This window comes from Prionailurus bengalensis, chromosome C2 (genome assembly GCF_016509475.1).
Source record: "Prionailurus bengalensis isolate Pbe53 chromosome C2, Fcat_Pben_1.1_paternal_pri, whole genome shotgun sequence".
Lineage (NCBI taxonomy): Eukaryota > Metazoa > Chordata > Mammalia > Carnivora > Felidae > Prionailurus > Prionailurus bengalensis.
In genome coordinates, this window is record NC_057350.1 from 58,810,132 (window position 1) to 58,826,189 (window position 16,058).

The window sequence follows — 16,058 nt, forward strand, 5'->3', positions numbered from 1 at the left end:
TACTAAAAAAAAAAAGTTTATGGAATTATTTATCTCAATAATCTTTAGCCCCAAACCAAACTTAATGGAAAGACCTTAAAAACTTGGGCGTGTATGACCACATGGGTAAATATATTCACTGATGTATTGCTTCAAGACTACAGGTATTTTGTTTCAAGACATGATACTTGAGTTCTCTCTTAATTACTTCTATAGTGACTAGATTTGGTCCAAATTCATTAATTCCTTTAGAAGTTATAAGCATAACATGTGTGATAAACTTGAAATGTCAACCAATAACTTCAAACCAAGACTACTTTCTGTTTGGCCAATTAAAATATAAAAAAGTGCTAAGAAACACTGAATATATTTTTCAAACTGTTTTTCCTGCTCTTAAGTTTTCAGAATCCACTATGTTGACATAATAATCTTGTTGCTATAGTGTTGCTTGTAATTGCATGGTAGCTAATAGTCCTTCTATGAATCATCTCCAGAATAAAATTCATTCCAGAAGGCAGAAACATATTATTCCATTTGATTAAAAGGCTCAATTTATCACTTACATAAAAAAAGGGGGTGGTATGTTTAAAAACTGATATGAATCTCATTTATCATATTTATTTATCCAACTCTTTGTGATGTTTTGGTTGAAAAAAAAAATGCCCTGGCTGTTTTACCTTTGTAGAGTTGTAAACCATATAGCCTAGCTGCTGTTTCTTTTGGCCATATGTTACTTACAAATTATATGTTTTTAAAAAATATGCTATACATACCGCATTTATGGTTTTGTCAAAGGCTCCAAAATTAAGTTTTTTTCATGTAAATTGAAGAATAATTTATACAACATGAGCCAGACTCTGCACAGATACAGATTCACGTCTGTCTTCAGACATTTCATAGGTTAGGAAATACCTGTCCTAGACCATCTGATTTTTGTGATTTCTGATCTTTCTTAAATGTCTTCAAATTGTTCCCAAATAGTAGTGCTTAACCATTTGAGTGACTCTTTGTGCCTAATGAATGCTGTGGTTCCACTCTTTCCAGTAAAAATCTTTGTAAGCAATTTTATGGGATTCGCAGAAGCCCAGTGTAAAAATACCAACCTCAAACTGTTTTCAATGACTTCTCTTTTAAATAAGATTATTTGAGCATACATGCCTATATATATGAAGATAGGTCATATGGTATTATAAATATGTATACTGCATACGTGCTCAAAAATATATATTTATTCAAAATAGTGTACATAGACTCTACCTAAATATACATTAGAGAACATTTATTGAGAAATTGTAAAAGACAAGAAAAACTAAAAATAAATATGAAGAAGGTCTAATATTTTCTTCTTATACCCCAGGGGATTGTGTCGTGTGCCACTTGGGGCACACATACCCTCTTAGAGACCTCTAATCTGTATGTGTGCCAGAGTTTGAATTTTTTTTTATAGTCAATAACTTTGGGATCTTGAATTTGATCTCTATGCCAAATTCTCATTTCATTTGAAAATTTGTGGAAAATAAGAGTTTTCTCAAGAGATCATGTCACACCTTGGTCAGCAGATAATGTTTAGTAATTTACTGAGTCTTTTTATACTTTAGGATCTATTTTAAAACCACTTAGTTGATTTAAAGCAAGAATTCCAACATCCAGGGGCCCCTGGGTGGCTCAGTCAGTTAAGCATTCGACTCTTGACTTAAGCTAAGGTCATGATCTCACGGTTCATGAGCGCTAGCCAGTGTTGGGCTCTGTGCTGACAGCGCAGATTCTCTCTCTCTCTCTCTCTCTCTCTGTCCCTCATCTGCTCATGCTCACTCTCTTTCAAAGTAAATAAATAAACTTAAAAAAAAGGAATTCCAACATCCACAGAACAGTCTAAAACTGAGTCAAATAAATTCTCCTCTCCCACCCCACCCCCAGTTCCTTTCGATACCACACCAATGGCCTTGGCTCTGGGATTTAACTCCAAAAGAGAGGATTATCATGTTCCCACCCTGGTCAGTTTAGTAATTGAAAAGATATTTTGGACTATTTGCTTTTAATAATTTTTTCTTCACGTTAAGAAGGCTGCAGCCATTCTGGTATGTCTTGTTTTCATTTTGTTTTCTCCCCAGGATGCTGACCTGTTGGATGTAGAGAGCAAACACTTTGAAGACTTGGAGTTCCAGCAGCTTGAACATGAGAGCCGCCTGGATGAGGAAAAGGAGAACCTGACCCAACAGCTCCTGCGCGAAGTAGCTGAATATCAACGGAACATCGTTACCAGAAAGGTACTTTAGCCAGGCGTCATTCAGTGTAAAAAATCCAATTCACCTCTCTCTCTCTGTCTACCAGTCTTTATATCTGAACATCTCTGTGTGTGAAACCACATGTGATGCTGGAAAGAGTATGGAGCCTGCCATCTATATACCATGGGGTGCTCCAAACTAGATAAACTGACATGTGGTCTAGTTATCATTACTTAATGCTACAGATGCATTTAGAAATAATATCTGGTTGTTTCACATGCATGGAAACCAAGGGAGAGAAAATCAGAAATCTAAATATTTGTCTTAAGTTACTTGCTTTTGCAATCATAGTAACTGGATTTAGAATAACTCTGTGAACAAAGCCTATTTTGGAATTGTCTGTTGCCATTGTTCGTAGTTGTCAAGCTAACTGGTAGCTTACAACCATTAGAAATAACCCCGTGGAATGCCATGCACATTGCTGGCCCGCCCAGTGGCCACACCCAGATGTCCAGCCCAGGATTCACCTCTTTTTCCAAAATTTAGACTCACATCCCAGGGCTCGGTACTAAACCAATAAAATTGAGGGAAAGGAAGATGAAGAAGGTGACATCTTAAGCTCTGAGTTTAAATAAGAAATTCCATTGTTATTTTTTCCATAAGGCGTCTCCCAAGATGATGTCAAAAATTCATTTATAATCTAAAACAAGATTTCCTGTTGACTTCTGGATTCTTCAAATAGATTTTTAAGTCACTTGGACTATATTGACCTCAGGTAAAGAAAAAGCCTTGAGCTTGGGAGGTCAGAGAAACTACCTCACAGTCTCTGGGTAATGATAATCACTGGCTACCACCAACGAAAATGTGGCCGCTGCTGATCCAGTTGTAAACACTTTCCTCCCTTTTCCAGAACATACTGGCCAACTTTTGAATTGTCTGACATGCATCTACATATGATCATGTTTTTCCCTGCAGGAAAAGATTTCTGCCTTGAAAAAGCAAGCCAATCACATTGTTCAGCAGGCTCAGAGAGAACAAGATCATTTTGTAAAAGAAAAGAATAATTTAATAATGATGTTGCAAAGAGTAAGTATTTCCTTTTCAGCTCTGGTTGCAAGAAAACTCAGGTGCCAACTTGGGGAAAGTTGCTTCCTTCAGAGCAAGTACCTTTTACTTGTGAATAGTGAATTACAATTTAAAGAAGCTTTGTAATATATATTTGTATTTAATCCTCCACATTAATAAGCTGATGATCTGTGAATAATTAACTATAATTCAGAAAATAGGCAAGGACATTTTCCTCATGCTTTTTCCAGTGTGAAAATTCAAATTATGGAAAATATGTACATTTTCTGATTTTCCTCTTTTAAATCGTATTTTTCATCGAATAGGCAGAACATATTCTGCTTTTTTTTTTTTTTTTTTTTGGCCGCTACCAAATATTTGGCTCCGCTGCTGTGGTATTTTTAACTCCAGTTATTTGCATGTGGCAAATTGCCACATTGAGCTTAGTTAGGCTTAATTAACTAGGGAGACATCCTACATGGGTGACAAGATCATCCTCTCCAAAGGGACTGTGTGTTTCCATCTGCCCAGCACCTAAAGTGGCTGAATTAAAGGGATTCCTTTGCCCAACCTGCAGCCTGATCTTCTGACATAGTCCCTGGCCTAATGTTAGGTCTAAGACGCTGAGAGGTAAAGTTAATGGGGCTAGTCTCAGGACTGAGCCTTGTATCCAGGCCACTACCTAGGATGTGATCCTGAAAACATGAGATGGACCCAGAATGGGGTACAGGAGAAAGAATGATGGATTAAAGGATGAGGCTGTACCGTGGTCCCACCTAGAAGAAATGTAGCTGCACTATTTTCATCTTAGCTACTCAGCTATTTTTAGGTTGAAGAGAGAGAGAAAAGTGGTCCTTCACACAGAATTATGAGTTCACTCAAGGTGCCTATGTAGCCCACACAGATCCCTGATAGCTCCCCTCCTCCTGCTTCTTCAGCACCTGGAAATCTCTGAATGGATGTATATTTTCCATCCCTGTCTCCTGTTCTGGGGATGAACTCTGGTTCCACTAACCTCCCCATCACCCTTTGCATGTGATAGTCAAAGGCACAGCTTAAATTAGATAGTGTAATATGTAGTATTTAAGTGGTTTCTGAACCTTTAGGGAAAATGGGGGGAAAGTCTCATAAGAGATAGATTTTTTAAATGGGTAATCACAATCATAGAAATGCCACTTTCTCATTAAAATATATAAAGTATAATTCTATTCTAAAAATTGTGGTCTAAAGGTTATGGTTTATGTTTTCCCAAATTGATCTATAGATATATCTCAATCTTTATAAAAAAGCTTTTAATGTTTATTTATTTTGATGGGGAGAAAAAGCATGAGTCAGGGAGGGGCAGAGAGAGAGGGAGACACAGAATCCAAAGCAGGCTCCAGACTCTGAGCTGTCAGCACAGAGCCCGATGCAGAGCTTGAACCTATGAACCATGAGATCATGACCTGAGCTGAAGTCAGATGCTCAACCGAGTCACCCAGGTGTCCCTAGATATATCTCAATCTCAATCAAAATCCCAGCAGACTCTTTTATAGAAATTGACACAGTCGATGCTAAAATTTACAATTGATCTGCATTATTTATGAAGTTTATATTTGTGAATTTGCCGGCTCACTAAGATCTATTTGTAGTCCCCAAATCAATACTTGTCTTATGGTTCATTGATGGACATGTGCAGAACGGTGGCAATTTGTAATCACTCAGCATACACCATCCCAACTGAGGTTGAACGAAGCAACACTCTGCCTTTGTGCTCCAAGTGTCATAAAGAGATGTGTCCTTTTTGTGGGCTATTTCGTGCTATGTTTTCACATTTTTTGTGCTTTTCATTGATGATTTTGCTGTTTAAATTACCTCCCGAGCATAGTGCTAATGTACTGTCTACTGTTCCTAAGGGCAGGAAGTTTGTGATGTGCCTTATGGAAAAAATACATGTGTTAAAAGAGCTTTATTCAAGCATGAATTGTAGTGCTGTTAGATGTGAGTTCAGTGTTTAGTAATCAACAATATATCTTAAATAAGATGCCTTTGAACATGAACACCCAGAAAGCAAAATTATGTATTGATCAGTTGATGAAATGATTTCGACCAGAAGCCCACAGTAACCCAACTCTGTCTTTTCGATAGGAACAACAGTTCAGTATTTACTAATGCAGTGTTCACGGCAATGTTATAGAACATAAGACTTACAAGTAATAAGAATCAACTCTGTATGAAAATGCCAAGGGCATAGAATAACCAGAATAACTTTGAACAAGAACCAAGTTGGAGGATTTATACTATTTGATTTCAAGGTTGCCTCTAAAGCTATAAAGTATTTAAAATGATGTGGTGCTGACACACAGCCAGACATGCAGATCAATGGAACCAAACAGAAAGCCCAGAAATAGACCCACACATATACTGTCTATTGATTTTTGACAGAGGGTTCCAAGACAATTAATCCAGTGGGGAAAAGAAAGTCTTTCCAACAAATAGTGCTGGATCAAGTGGGTAAACATGGGGAAAAAAAGAGCGCTAACATGTCTGTCCTCACACCATGCATATAAATTAACTCAAGGCGGATTGTAGCCCTCAACATAAAAATTAAAGTGATAAAGTTTCTAGAAGAAAATGCAGGACTGCAAGTGCACTTCCCTGGCCTTGGGATAAGCAAAGGTTTTTTAAAGAGAGAATGACAAAGGACTTATACCCAGAAAATAACAAAAACTCCTATAACTCATTAATGGTCAATAAACACTCAATAAATAATTAAAAAAAAAAACAGGCAAAAGAACTGAATACAAACACTTCACGAAAAAAAGATATACGAAGAGACAATAAGTCACATGAAAAAATACTTGCTATCATTAGTCACCAGGGAAATCTAAGATTGACTAAGCTTAATAGATTTTGTGTTCCTTCAGGAAAAAGAAAATCTTTGTAATCTGGAAAAGAAATACTCCAGCCTCACTGGGGGGAAAGGGTTTCCTGTCAGCCCCAGTACTCTAAAAGAGGTAAGCTATGATTTTACATGTCCACTCGTATCACCTTGGAAATCAAGAGATGTGCCTCAGTTTTATGTGATCAGCTAAATAGGAAAACGTTCACTTAAGTGAACTTAGAAAGCGTTCAATGCTTTTATGGTTTCCCTGCCTTTTATTTATGCTTTGAAGATTTCAGGGATTATCTTTGTGTCTAATGCAGATGCACTCGGGGTGTGTGTGTGTGTGTGTGTGTGTGTGTGTGTGTGTGTGTGTAGACTGTTTGACAGTGACATTGTGGGTTAATTTGGAGTTTCAAACAAGTTGGGATTCAAACCAATACTAGTCTTAAATTCTCTTCTCTGCAATTTTCTTTTTCGGTTCCTCCTCTTTCTTACTTTATGTCTCTTTCTCCTAAGCCTGATAGCACGTGAAAATGCCTCTGCACATTTGATAAGATGGTCTGGTTTCTTCCTTTCTCTGTCTCTTTTTTCCCCCAATGTTGTTTCTGCTACTTCCCTCCTTAAATTAGAAAATACTATTTACATTAAGCTATATACACTCTTTATTCCAAACATCCACCTTTGAAATATCTTCTTATGGAGCTACACCGCTACAATGGGAGAATATTTTAACTCTAATTTGGTTATAACCCTGACTGAAAAAGAAAATAGTCATTATTTATTTAGCATGGTTGACACACCATGTTGCATTAATTTCAGGTGCACAACACAGTGATTCAGCAAATTTATATATTATGCTATGTTCACCACAAGTGGAGCTATCATCTGTTCCAATACAAAATAGTTTTATTTATTTTTATTTTTTCCAGAAAGCTAAAGAAAAAGCTTGCTTCTGTGTAATAACAGAATAAACATTTGTATAATAACAAAAAAACCCACTTTATTTATAAGTATCTATTTGAAAGGCAGCAGAGTTAAGACTTCCTACATAGGGAATAGTGTGTGTGTGTGTGTGTGTGTGTGTGTGTGTGTGTGTGTAGGTATATGAAGTAAATGCTCATCACACAATAAGTATGAATAATGTGTACCTCGGAAGCAATTTGAACTGTTTCCACAAGAGGTTTATTAGCTCATTTAGTTTTGTAGTTCCTCTCTATTATTCAGAACACAGAACTGGCAGATTCAGTGAACAAAGGGTAATAGTGGTTGGAGTATGGTGGAAGGAGAGAATGTCAGTGAGGTGGGTGGGGACCAGGCCTTGTGAGACATGTTAAAGAAATATGGCGTATCATATATGTCTGGGTTATCACGGAGTGAGTGGTTTTAAGCAGGGAAATGACATTATTCATTGTTAAATGTCGCTCTGGGCTGCTCTTCTGGGTTCTAAGGAGTAGGAGGAGAAACAGAGGAACCAAGGAAGGAGGTTATTGCAGTGGTACAGGCTGGAAATGCTGGTGGCTTGCCTTCACACCATGGCAGAGAGAGGGAGAGAATTAGCTCGATGTGGATAAATTTTGGAGCAGAGTTGACAGTTCTTGCTGATAGATTGGATGTGAGGATGAAGTAAATGAAGGGAGGTGTTGGGAATGATGCCATTTTTCCAGTTTGAATAATGAGCCTGATAGTGAGGACCTTTTCCTGAGGTAGTGAAGACAGGAGAAAGCGTAGGTTAAGAGGGAAGATGTGCAATTTGATTCTGGACATACTGAGTTTGAGGCACTGTGGCATCCAAATGAATTAGGCTCTTGGATCTTTTTACCTCTTAGTATAATAATAAAATCTTTCCTTTTCTGTTGATGGATTGTTCTTTTTCTCTGCAGACTCCCTGTTGCCAAAAGCCCATTTGGCTTTTTGACTCTTTATATGTCTCCAACGCTTGTGTTTGTTGAGTAGCTATGTTCCCTTTCATGGACTAAGCTGACTTGGCTCATGGGATGTTTTGAATTTCTTCCTTTCTTCCTCTCTCTCTCTCTCTCTCTTTCTCTCATTCACTGCTTCAGTCTCTCTCTCTATTTTTTTACAGAGTGATTAATTTATATACAACTCTTTTAAACAAGTCCCACTTTTGATGAATGGCATACATTTTCGAAGCAATGAATTAGGTCATATGGTTTATGACGTGTGAAGAATAAAATGTTGGTTTTGAAGCACTGCACTGTCAACTGAGCAAAAGAATAATTTAAAGTGGTGACTCTTCACCCTCATTCATTATCAAATAGAAAATGAAATTTAACAACCCAGTTGTCAACTTCCTTTCTTCGATTTAATCTTATGAAACTTTACATGGTATATATTGCCATGAAGTGCAAGACTGTCCTCAGCAGAATTTTTAAAACTACAGTTTTATAAAAGAGTCAACTTTAGCTTTCTCAAATTGTTGTAATTATAAATTCTCAGTAAAACCTTGCTTTCCAGCCTGAAAAGTTTGCTTCCCCAGCATAATGATATCTTACCTATCCTGGAGCCACTTTTTCTTTTTAAATTTTTTAAAAATATTTATTTATTTTTGAGAGAGAGAGAGAGAGAGTGGGAGCAGGGGAGGGGCAGAGAGAGAGGGAGACACAGAATCTAAAGCAGGCTCCAGGCTCTGAGCTGCCAGCATAGAGCCCGACGCGAGGTTTGAACCCATGAACCGCTGAGATCATGACCTGAGCTGAAGTCCAGCATTTAACCCACTGAGCCAGCCAGGTGCCCCCCTGGAGCCACTTTTTTAAAGGATTGATGGGCTAATAGAAGAGCCCAAGTGTTAAATTTCACTCAATTTTACTTTTAAAAGAGAAATACTATTCTGTATTCTTTATTCTATTTTTTCCAACTGTTTTGTTGGTGTGGTGAAAATCATGATTGGTTGGTACAATTATTTTGGATGAAAATTTATAAGTGCCTTTTCCTCAAATATAAATGGAGGAGTTTTGATTCTTGCAGGTTTTGATTCACAGACATGTTCTCTAACCTGAAGCTGGAACTGAATCACTGAACTTAAAAGTCAATGAGCAATTCTCTGTCCTGGGATAGAGCTGAGAGTTGGGGAAGCTACCTGGAATTGAAATAGCCTCAAGCTACAACTCCACCTGAGGGTGTGTGTGTGTGTGTGTGTGTGTGTGTGTGTACACATTTGTCTTGCTAGGGAAGGCTCATGAGAGGATGAGTATCCCTTTTATTCTCATTTAGGTGAGATGCCTGAAAGCTAGATTCCATTACAAATAAATGACTGCTTATAAAATGTCTTCATACAAAACCCAGAAGCCCTCAGCCTACTGTTACTCACACTCTAACTCATCGGGAAACAGAAGAAAAGGGGAAAATCTAAAAATAATGATTTGTGGGAAAAGCTCTTGAAGTATGAGTGATTGCACTGTAAATTTTATATCTCAGATTTTCGTGTATGTGATTATTTTAAATGTTGTATAGTGACGCCCTCATTCAGTCAACAGAATGAATGGCTGATACCTCTGGATATTTTGAAATCGAAGGCACGGGTTATTTATAATATAATCATCCTGATTTCACCTCCCAAAAACGTATTTGTAGTGTTTGGCGTATCAGTTTTCAAGATTAAGCGTCGTAAATCCATTTTAATGGCTGATGATTCCCTTAATGAAACATTTGGTAATACCACAGATATTTGGCTGTGCCGCTCAAAGCTAACTCCATTGTACTGGGAGCATTAATACTCTCGCATGCCTCAGCTTTTGCTTTCTTTGTGTTTAACTTCTGAATTCCTCCTTTTAGGGCTATATCAGTGTAAATGAAATTAATGAGCCATGTGTCAATTCCACGAATCTATCCCCTTCCTCTCAGTTCCCTGCTGATGCTGATGCTGTTGCCACTGGGCCTCCCACAGCTGTGCCGGTGAGCCAGCCACAAAATAAAGAGGTGTGTTGGCATGACATTTCATTCATTCACTGCTTTCCTCATGTCAAAGATTAACCCATGATTACCTGAAAGGGAAGGTGTGTGTGACCAGTATACATCTGGTTGACCAGCGGGCCGGAGTGATGCCGGGTTTGAAAAATGTACCAATTTGGGGTCCTGTTCTGTCGGCCATGATACTAGAAATCATGAGATGGATGGTACAGAGTGGAGTAGTAGGAGAATTAAGTTCAAAACCATAAACTCTAGATCGTAGCACTCTAACCTGACACCCTTTTCATAGAAAACAAAAAGCCTTCCTAAAATTGTTAGTTTGAATCGCTTTTCCAGTTTGATTTTTTTTTCTGTTGTGTTGTGCAGTATGGATTTTTTTTTTAGTATTATGCCTTCTAAAAACATCTGGGGAGGGGCAAATAATAGTAAATTAAAATACCTTCTAACTGATCCAGGTTGCTCGCAGAGTGGGATTTTAACAAGAGACTAAACTGAAAGATACTGCCCGTCATCTGTGACTTCTTGATTAAAACACAAGAGAACAGAATAATGAGATTATCGATTTCATTTCTTTGTCTAATTCTTTCATTTCATATGGACACATATATACTTTTTCTTTCTCCTATAAAGCAAAGATCACCTGTCTGTTCTGGATTTATGTTTCCTTCCACCCTTTCTCCTCATCCTATCACTCAACCTCCATCAGCCCCTTGGCCCGAAGTCCTGGCTCCATCTGTCGATCCTTTCCCTTTAAATGACACACCTCCTCCTCTACCAGCTAAGAAACACAGAAGGCAGCCACAGCAGCAGGAACAACAGGTAACTTGACACTGGTGTTCAGAGTTTGAGAGCTTGACCTTGACAACAAGGTTACTTATGTGGAATCTTTCCATCAGCTTTTCCAAAGGTATCCTTAAAAAGACAAGTACATATTCCTTTGCTGGGTTTTCTTTTGTTTGGTTGGGTTTTGTTTTTATTTTTTTTAAGGCCATTTAGTATTTTTTAAGGGTGTGGGGGATTGTTCTAAACTTCAACAACTTGATTGCCCTCTCCTGACTTTTGATATGTTCAAGCTAGGTATGTTTCATATCCTCAGGCTTCAGTTCCTATTCAACCAAAATACTGCAACTTATCTCAGGTATTTTTCAAAAGGATAATAATTTTTCCATTAAACCCATGGTATAAAAAGTTGCTGGGTCAACACAAAATAGTTTTCTTACACATTACTGAAGTCATAATAATAGACATCATGCCCTTGCTATGTGTCAAAATTTGCTGAACATTTTACAAATAAATATCTCATTTCTTGCTTCTACTAATCCTGTGAAATAAGAATTAATTCCTTATTGCCTGAGGTAAATAGCTTGTCTAACGTCACACCACAAAAAAGACATTTGGGTCATAGAAGATTTTTATTAATCACATTTTTAAATAAGGAATTCATTATTATGAATGTCACCCTTCTTCAAGCACATTAGTGCATATTCATGCTTGGGTGTTCAAAAAAAATCTGTTTTGAGGTTCCTTTCAACTACAATCAAATTTCTATATGAGTTTGGCCCAGAAGATGCTAAGGAATCATAGTCACTAGATCCCCAAATTAGAGGGGCTGTGGTTTGCTATGCCCAGCTGTTACTTTTCTTTCTTTTTTTTTTAATGCTTATTTATTTTTGAGAGAGAGAGAGAGACAAAGTGTGAGCAGGGCAGGGGCAGAGAGAGAGGGAGACAGAGTCTGAAACAGGCTCCAGGCTCTGAGCTGTCAGCACAGAGCCCGACGCGGGGCTCGAACTCACAAACCACGAGATCAGGACCTGAGCCGAAGTTGGACGTTTAACTGATTGAGCCACCCAGGTGCCCCCAGCTGTTACTTTTCTTGAAGTTACCTTTACTGCCTTTTACCTTTTGTTAAAGGACTATATCCCCTCACTAGTTTTAGGTTAATAAAAACTAGAATAAAGAGATAATTATGAGGTTAAAATGTAGATATTTTTCATGATTGGCATCTTTGAAGATTAATCATAAATGTGGTAACTCAAATTGCATTCATTTTTATGTGTTTCAAAAGCTTGAGCTTAGTCTAAATATGATCAAACCCTAAGAGCCTTTAATTAAGAATTAATTTTACTGCTAAGTAAGACCTTTTGGGGGAGGCTAAGAAAAATTTGGATACATTTCAAGTTAGCAAAAATTTTGCCTTAGGAATATATACTAAAAAAAATAAAGAAATAGTCAACAGGAGGATTTTTAAATGTGAGGAACTACTACAGGGATTTCTTGACTAAGATCCTTTTTTAAAATAAAAGAGTAACCTAGTAGGATGTCTTATATGGAAACGTTATATGGATTTGGAGTGTTTATATGTAATTAAAATATTCCGACTTTAAAACAACTTCCCTGTTTACTCGCTCTTTCTCTCCATCTTCTTCCTTCTCCCTTTCCTTGTTCTCCTCACGCTGGGATCTGTGCCAGCACACAGAACTGTCCAGACAGACAAGGGGAGAAACTGCTTACTTGCTTTGTCCACTGGCTGTTCCGCCATCCACATGGCGGCCATCATAATAATTTGTAAGTTGTCCTGAGGCCCCAAGGCAGCAGGCACTATCTATGAAAGTGAAAGGTGGATTTTTTTTTTAAGTTTCTAGGTCCAATAATAAATTCTTCCAGTGTCTATGTATCTTACCGAATGTTAGCCCTAGTCTGTTAGTGAACACAAGTATAAGCTGAATTTTTTTTTTAATTCTGTGTTAAAATTCCAAAACTTCTTTGTGAATGCATACTTCTTAATTTCTTCAGTGACCTGTTCCAATTAGTCAAGTTTTGCTATTCTGCTTTACATTTGCATTTAAAGCATTTTAGAAGTCTGGAAGAAAGGAAAAAACAGCATAAAGAAGGCCTCTATCTGAGTGACACTTTGCCTCGAAAGAAAACCACACCTTCCATATCCCCACATTTCAACAGTGCTACTATGGGGAGAAGCACCACCCCAAAGGTAGGACGTGGGGTGAACCATGGGCTTCACATCAGTGAGTCTTCTTGTCCTAGCGTTGACCAACGTGCAAAGGCTCTTAAAGAAAATGCTGAATAATAAACCACTAAGTTTGCTTGTTGGGCAGACATATAACTGTATTGCATTTTCGATCCGATTCAGGGGACACTTGGAATTGTACCCTCCGGGACCTAAGGACCCCGGTCCAGGGTTTTTTTTCCACCACCACACAAGTGGTGGGTAGCGTTCGCTTAGGTGACAGATTCCAATGACTGCCTCCTAGATCTAGAAATTGGAGGATAGACGCTCTGGATTCCAGGAATAATAGCAACAAGTATGTATTGAGAGTCATTTCTATATGCCCGATCCTGGAATAAACCCTTTACGTGGATTGCCTCATTTGAATATCCAGCAGCACTATTCAGTAGAGGTACTCCTTTTCCACCTCGTACTTATGGACAGACCGAGGGATGAAGAAGCAGAGTGCCCTCAGCTGCTTAGCAGTGAAGCTGGACTACGAACCCACACTCAGGTGTCACACTTGAGTCCTCACTCATGTTTTGCTGACACATCCAGAGGGTCACTGCAGAAAGAGGGGGAGAGGCAGATGAGAAGGAGGTTCCGAGTGGGCCAGGCTTTTGGACCCTTCCCTTACCCTTAATCAGAGTAACTCGGTTTGAATCTATTTTATGAACTGGTGTTCTGAGTGTATTTTTTTTACCCTAAGGATTTTCTATTTTGAAAGAGTGCTAAACCCGCTGGGGTAGTTGATAGGTTTCTCCAGTCGCCACGGGGAGACGGAAATGGGTGCACTTATAACGAGTGTAGATCTTCTCTTCTTTGTGCATGATGTGCATGCATTCTTGTCCCTGCATCTGCCCTCGGCTCCTTATGCATGAAGAACTTTGAGTTGTTCTCTGAGGTGGTTTTGGACAGTGTTTGCCCATCTGTCTTCATTTTTGGAATTGCTGCCACTGGAGAAATTACTGTGGTGTCGAGCCTGCCATGGAGCTCCTTGGAAGGGTCGGTGACTGGCCTTGGCCATTGAGTGTGAATAAATGGGACGCATTCATTCCTCCTCCCTACTTTCCCTGCCCTCTGCGCTTGCATTGGAGCTGTGGAAACAGGGATGAGGCCATGTCCCAAAGGACCATTTGGCCTGCGGTTCACCTGAAGTATTTCCCCCCGGTTCTCACAGGCCCACCTGCCCCTGGGACAGAGCAACAGCTGTGGCAGCGTGCTGCCTCACTCCCTGGCAACCATGACCAAAGACTCAGAATCTCGGAGGATGCTCAGAGGTAAGCACGTTTTGAATCAGACATCATGGCTCTTGTTATGCATCAGAATTTCTCAGGGAGAGAGAGCAAGAACAGGGTTGGGGATCGATTAGAGAGGAGGTCAGATCCTCAGTTTCATTCTTTTTAAAAAAAAATTTTTTTTACATTTATTTACTTTCGATAGAGAGAGACAGAGCACAAGTGGGGGAGGGGCAGAGAGAGGAGACACAGAATCCTAAGCAGGCTCCAGGCTCTGAGCTGTCAGCGCAGAGCCTACCGCGGGGTTCCAACTCAACAAACCATGAGATCATGACCTGATCTGAAGTCGGATGCTTAGCCAACTGAGCCACCCAGGTGCCCCCCTCAGTTTCATTCTTAATGAATCTTCTTGGGGGAAGGATGTGTATCTCCTTATTGTTGTACTAAAGTAACTTTTTCTATTATACACGTGGCTGGTACCTTTTAAATATACCCACTGTACTTTATAAATTCAATAGAATTCTTAAAACAGGAAGGCCCCTACAGCATTACTACCCTTCCCATTTGGTAGAAAGAAAAGAGACACCACTAAAATCCAGAGAGATCACCAGGGCACTTAACCAAGCCACTTACCTGGTCTGTGGCTAAGCCACACTGTTGAAACATATGCTCAAGAGTCACTGAGCTGGCACAGTAAATAGAACACTAGTGGCCCTGGACAGAAGTCCCTAAGGCCTTTTAGTGTGGTTTGAGCTTTTATTCTATGTGATTGTTAGGTTTCAGGTAGACTTTGATTCTCAGCATCTTTTACTTCTTTGTGATAATAGATTGCATTTATAATGAGGTTGTCAAATAGTCTTTGTGGGGCTAGGAGAAATTACAGTAATGCAGTTCCAGAGGTGAGCTTGTCCTTGAGAGGATTAGATGTGCGTTAACAGTCATCTAGGTCAGTAGCCTATCTTGACCCTAACTTTTGAGCAGGCATGGTGCCAGAGACCAAGAACACAAATGAATGACACAGTCAGCCCTGACATGCTTGTAGTCCAGTGAGGAAGAAAGACACATAACAGAGGATTTAAATAAAATATGGTAAATGCAGTGATGGAGGAACGCCCAGGATATAAAGGGGGATGCTGACAGAGTGGTGGGCATTCATGCATTCGTGAGACTGGAACGCTTCCCTCCAAGCAGGCCAGGATTCAGTTCTGACTGTTCAGCCCTTCTGCCGGTGGTACCAGGGGATAATCACTGGTTTCCTGCCAAAAAAAAAAAAAAGGATATAAAAGAAAAGAAATATATATAAATCGGGGTGCCTGGGTGGCTCAGTCAGTTAAACGTCTTACTCTTGATTTTAGCTCAGGCCATTATTTCACAGTTCATGAGGTCAAGCCCCATGTTGGGCTCTGCACTGAAAGTGTAGAGCCTATTTGGGAATCTCTCTCCCCTTCCCTCTGCCCCTCCCCCGCACCCACTCTCTGTCAAAATAAATAAGCATTAAAAAAAAGAAATGTATATATATATATGAATGTCAGTATATATAAAATCTGTGTATGTGTGTAATATATATAGTATATCACTTGGATGAGGTTTTTGAATCATTACTAGAAGTGATTTAAGAGTTAATAGAGTCTGTAGTATTCATAAGAGAGGTTTATAACTCATGAAAGGTTTACAGTGTTACCATGTGAGTCAAATGCAATTGATTAAGCTTCTCTTATTTTCTTTACTACAATTTCTTAATAAGCTAAAATATC

At 38.9% G+C, this 16,058-nt stretch overlaps 1 protein-coding gene across 49 annotated transcripts in view; it reads left to right on the top strand.

The window, feature by feature from the left end:
- PHLDB2 (pleckstrin homology like domain family B member 2) overlaps nt 1–16,058 on the top strand; it is a 234,842-nt gene that overhangs the window by 190,924 nt on the left and 27,860 nt on the right. For 13 of the 49 annotated variants that reach the window (XM_043594101.1, XM_043594107.1, XM_043594143.1 and 10 more), the window contains 7 exons: nt 2,091–2,246; nt 3,180–3,290; nt 6,176–6,265; nt 9,928–10,071; nt 10,693–10,881; nt 12,911–13,051; nt 14,247–14,346. In XM_043594101.1, the coding sequence (XP_043450036.1) occupies nt 2,091–2,246; nt 3,180–3,290; nt 6,176–6,265; nt 9,928–10,071; nt 10,693–10,881; nt 12,911–13,051; nt 14,247–14,346 (931 nt within the window). The remainder of the gene's footprint in view (nt 1–2,090; nt 2,247–3,179; nt 3,291–6,175; nt 6,266–9,927; nt 10,072–10,692; nt 10,882–12,910; nt 13,052–14,246; nt 14,347–16,058) is intronic. The other 36 variants (XM_043594123.1, XM_043594149.1, XM_043594121.1 and 33 more) reach the window with 5 other exon arrangements.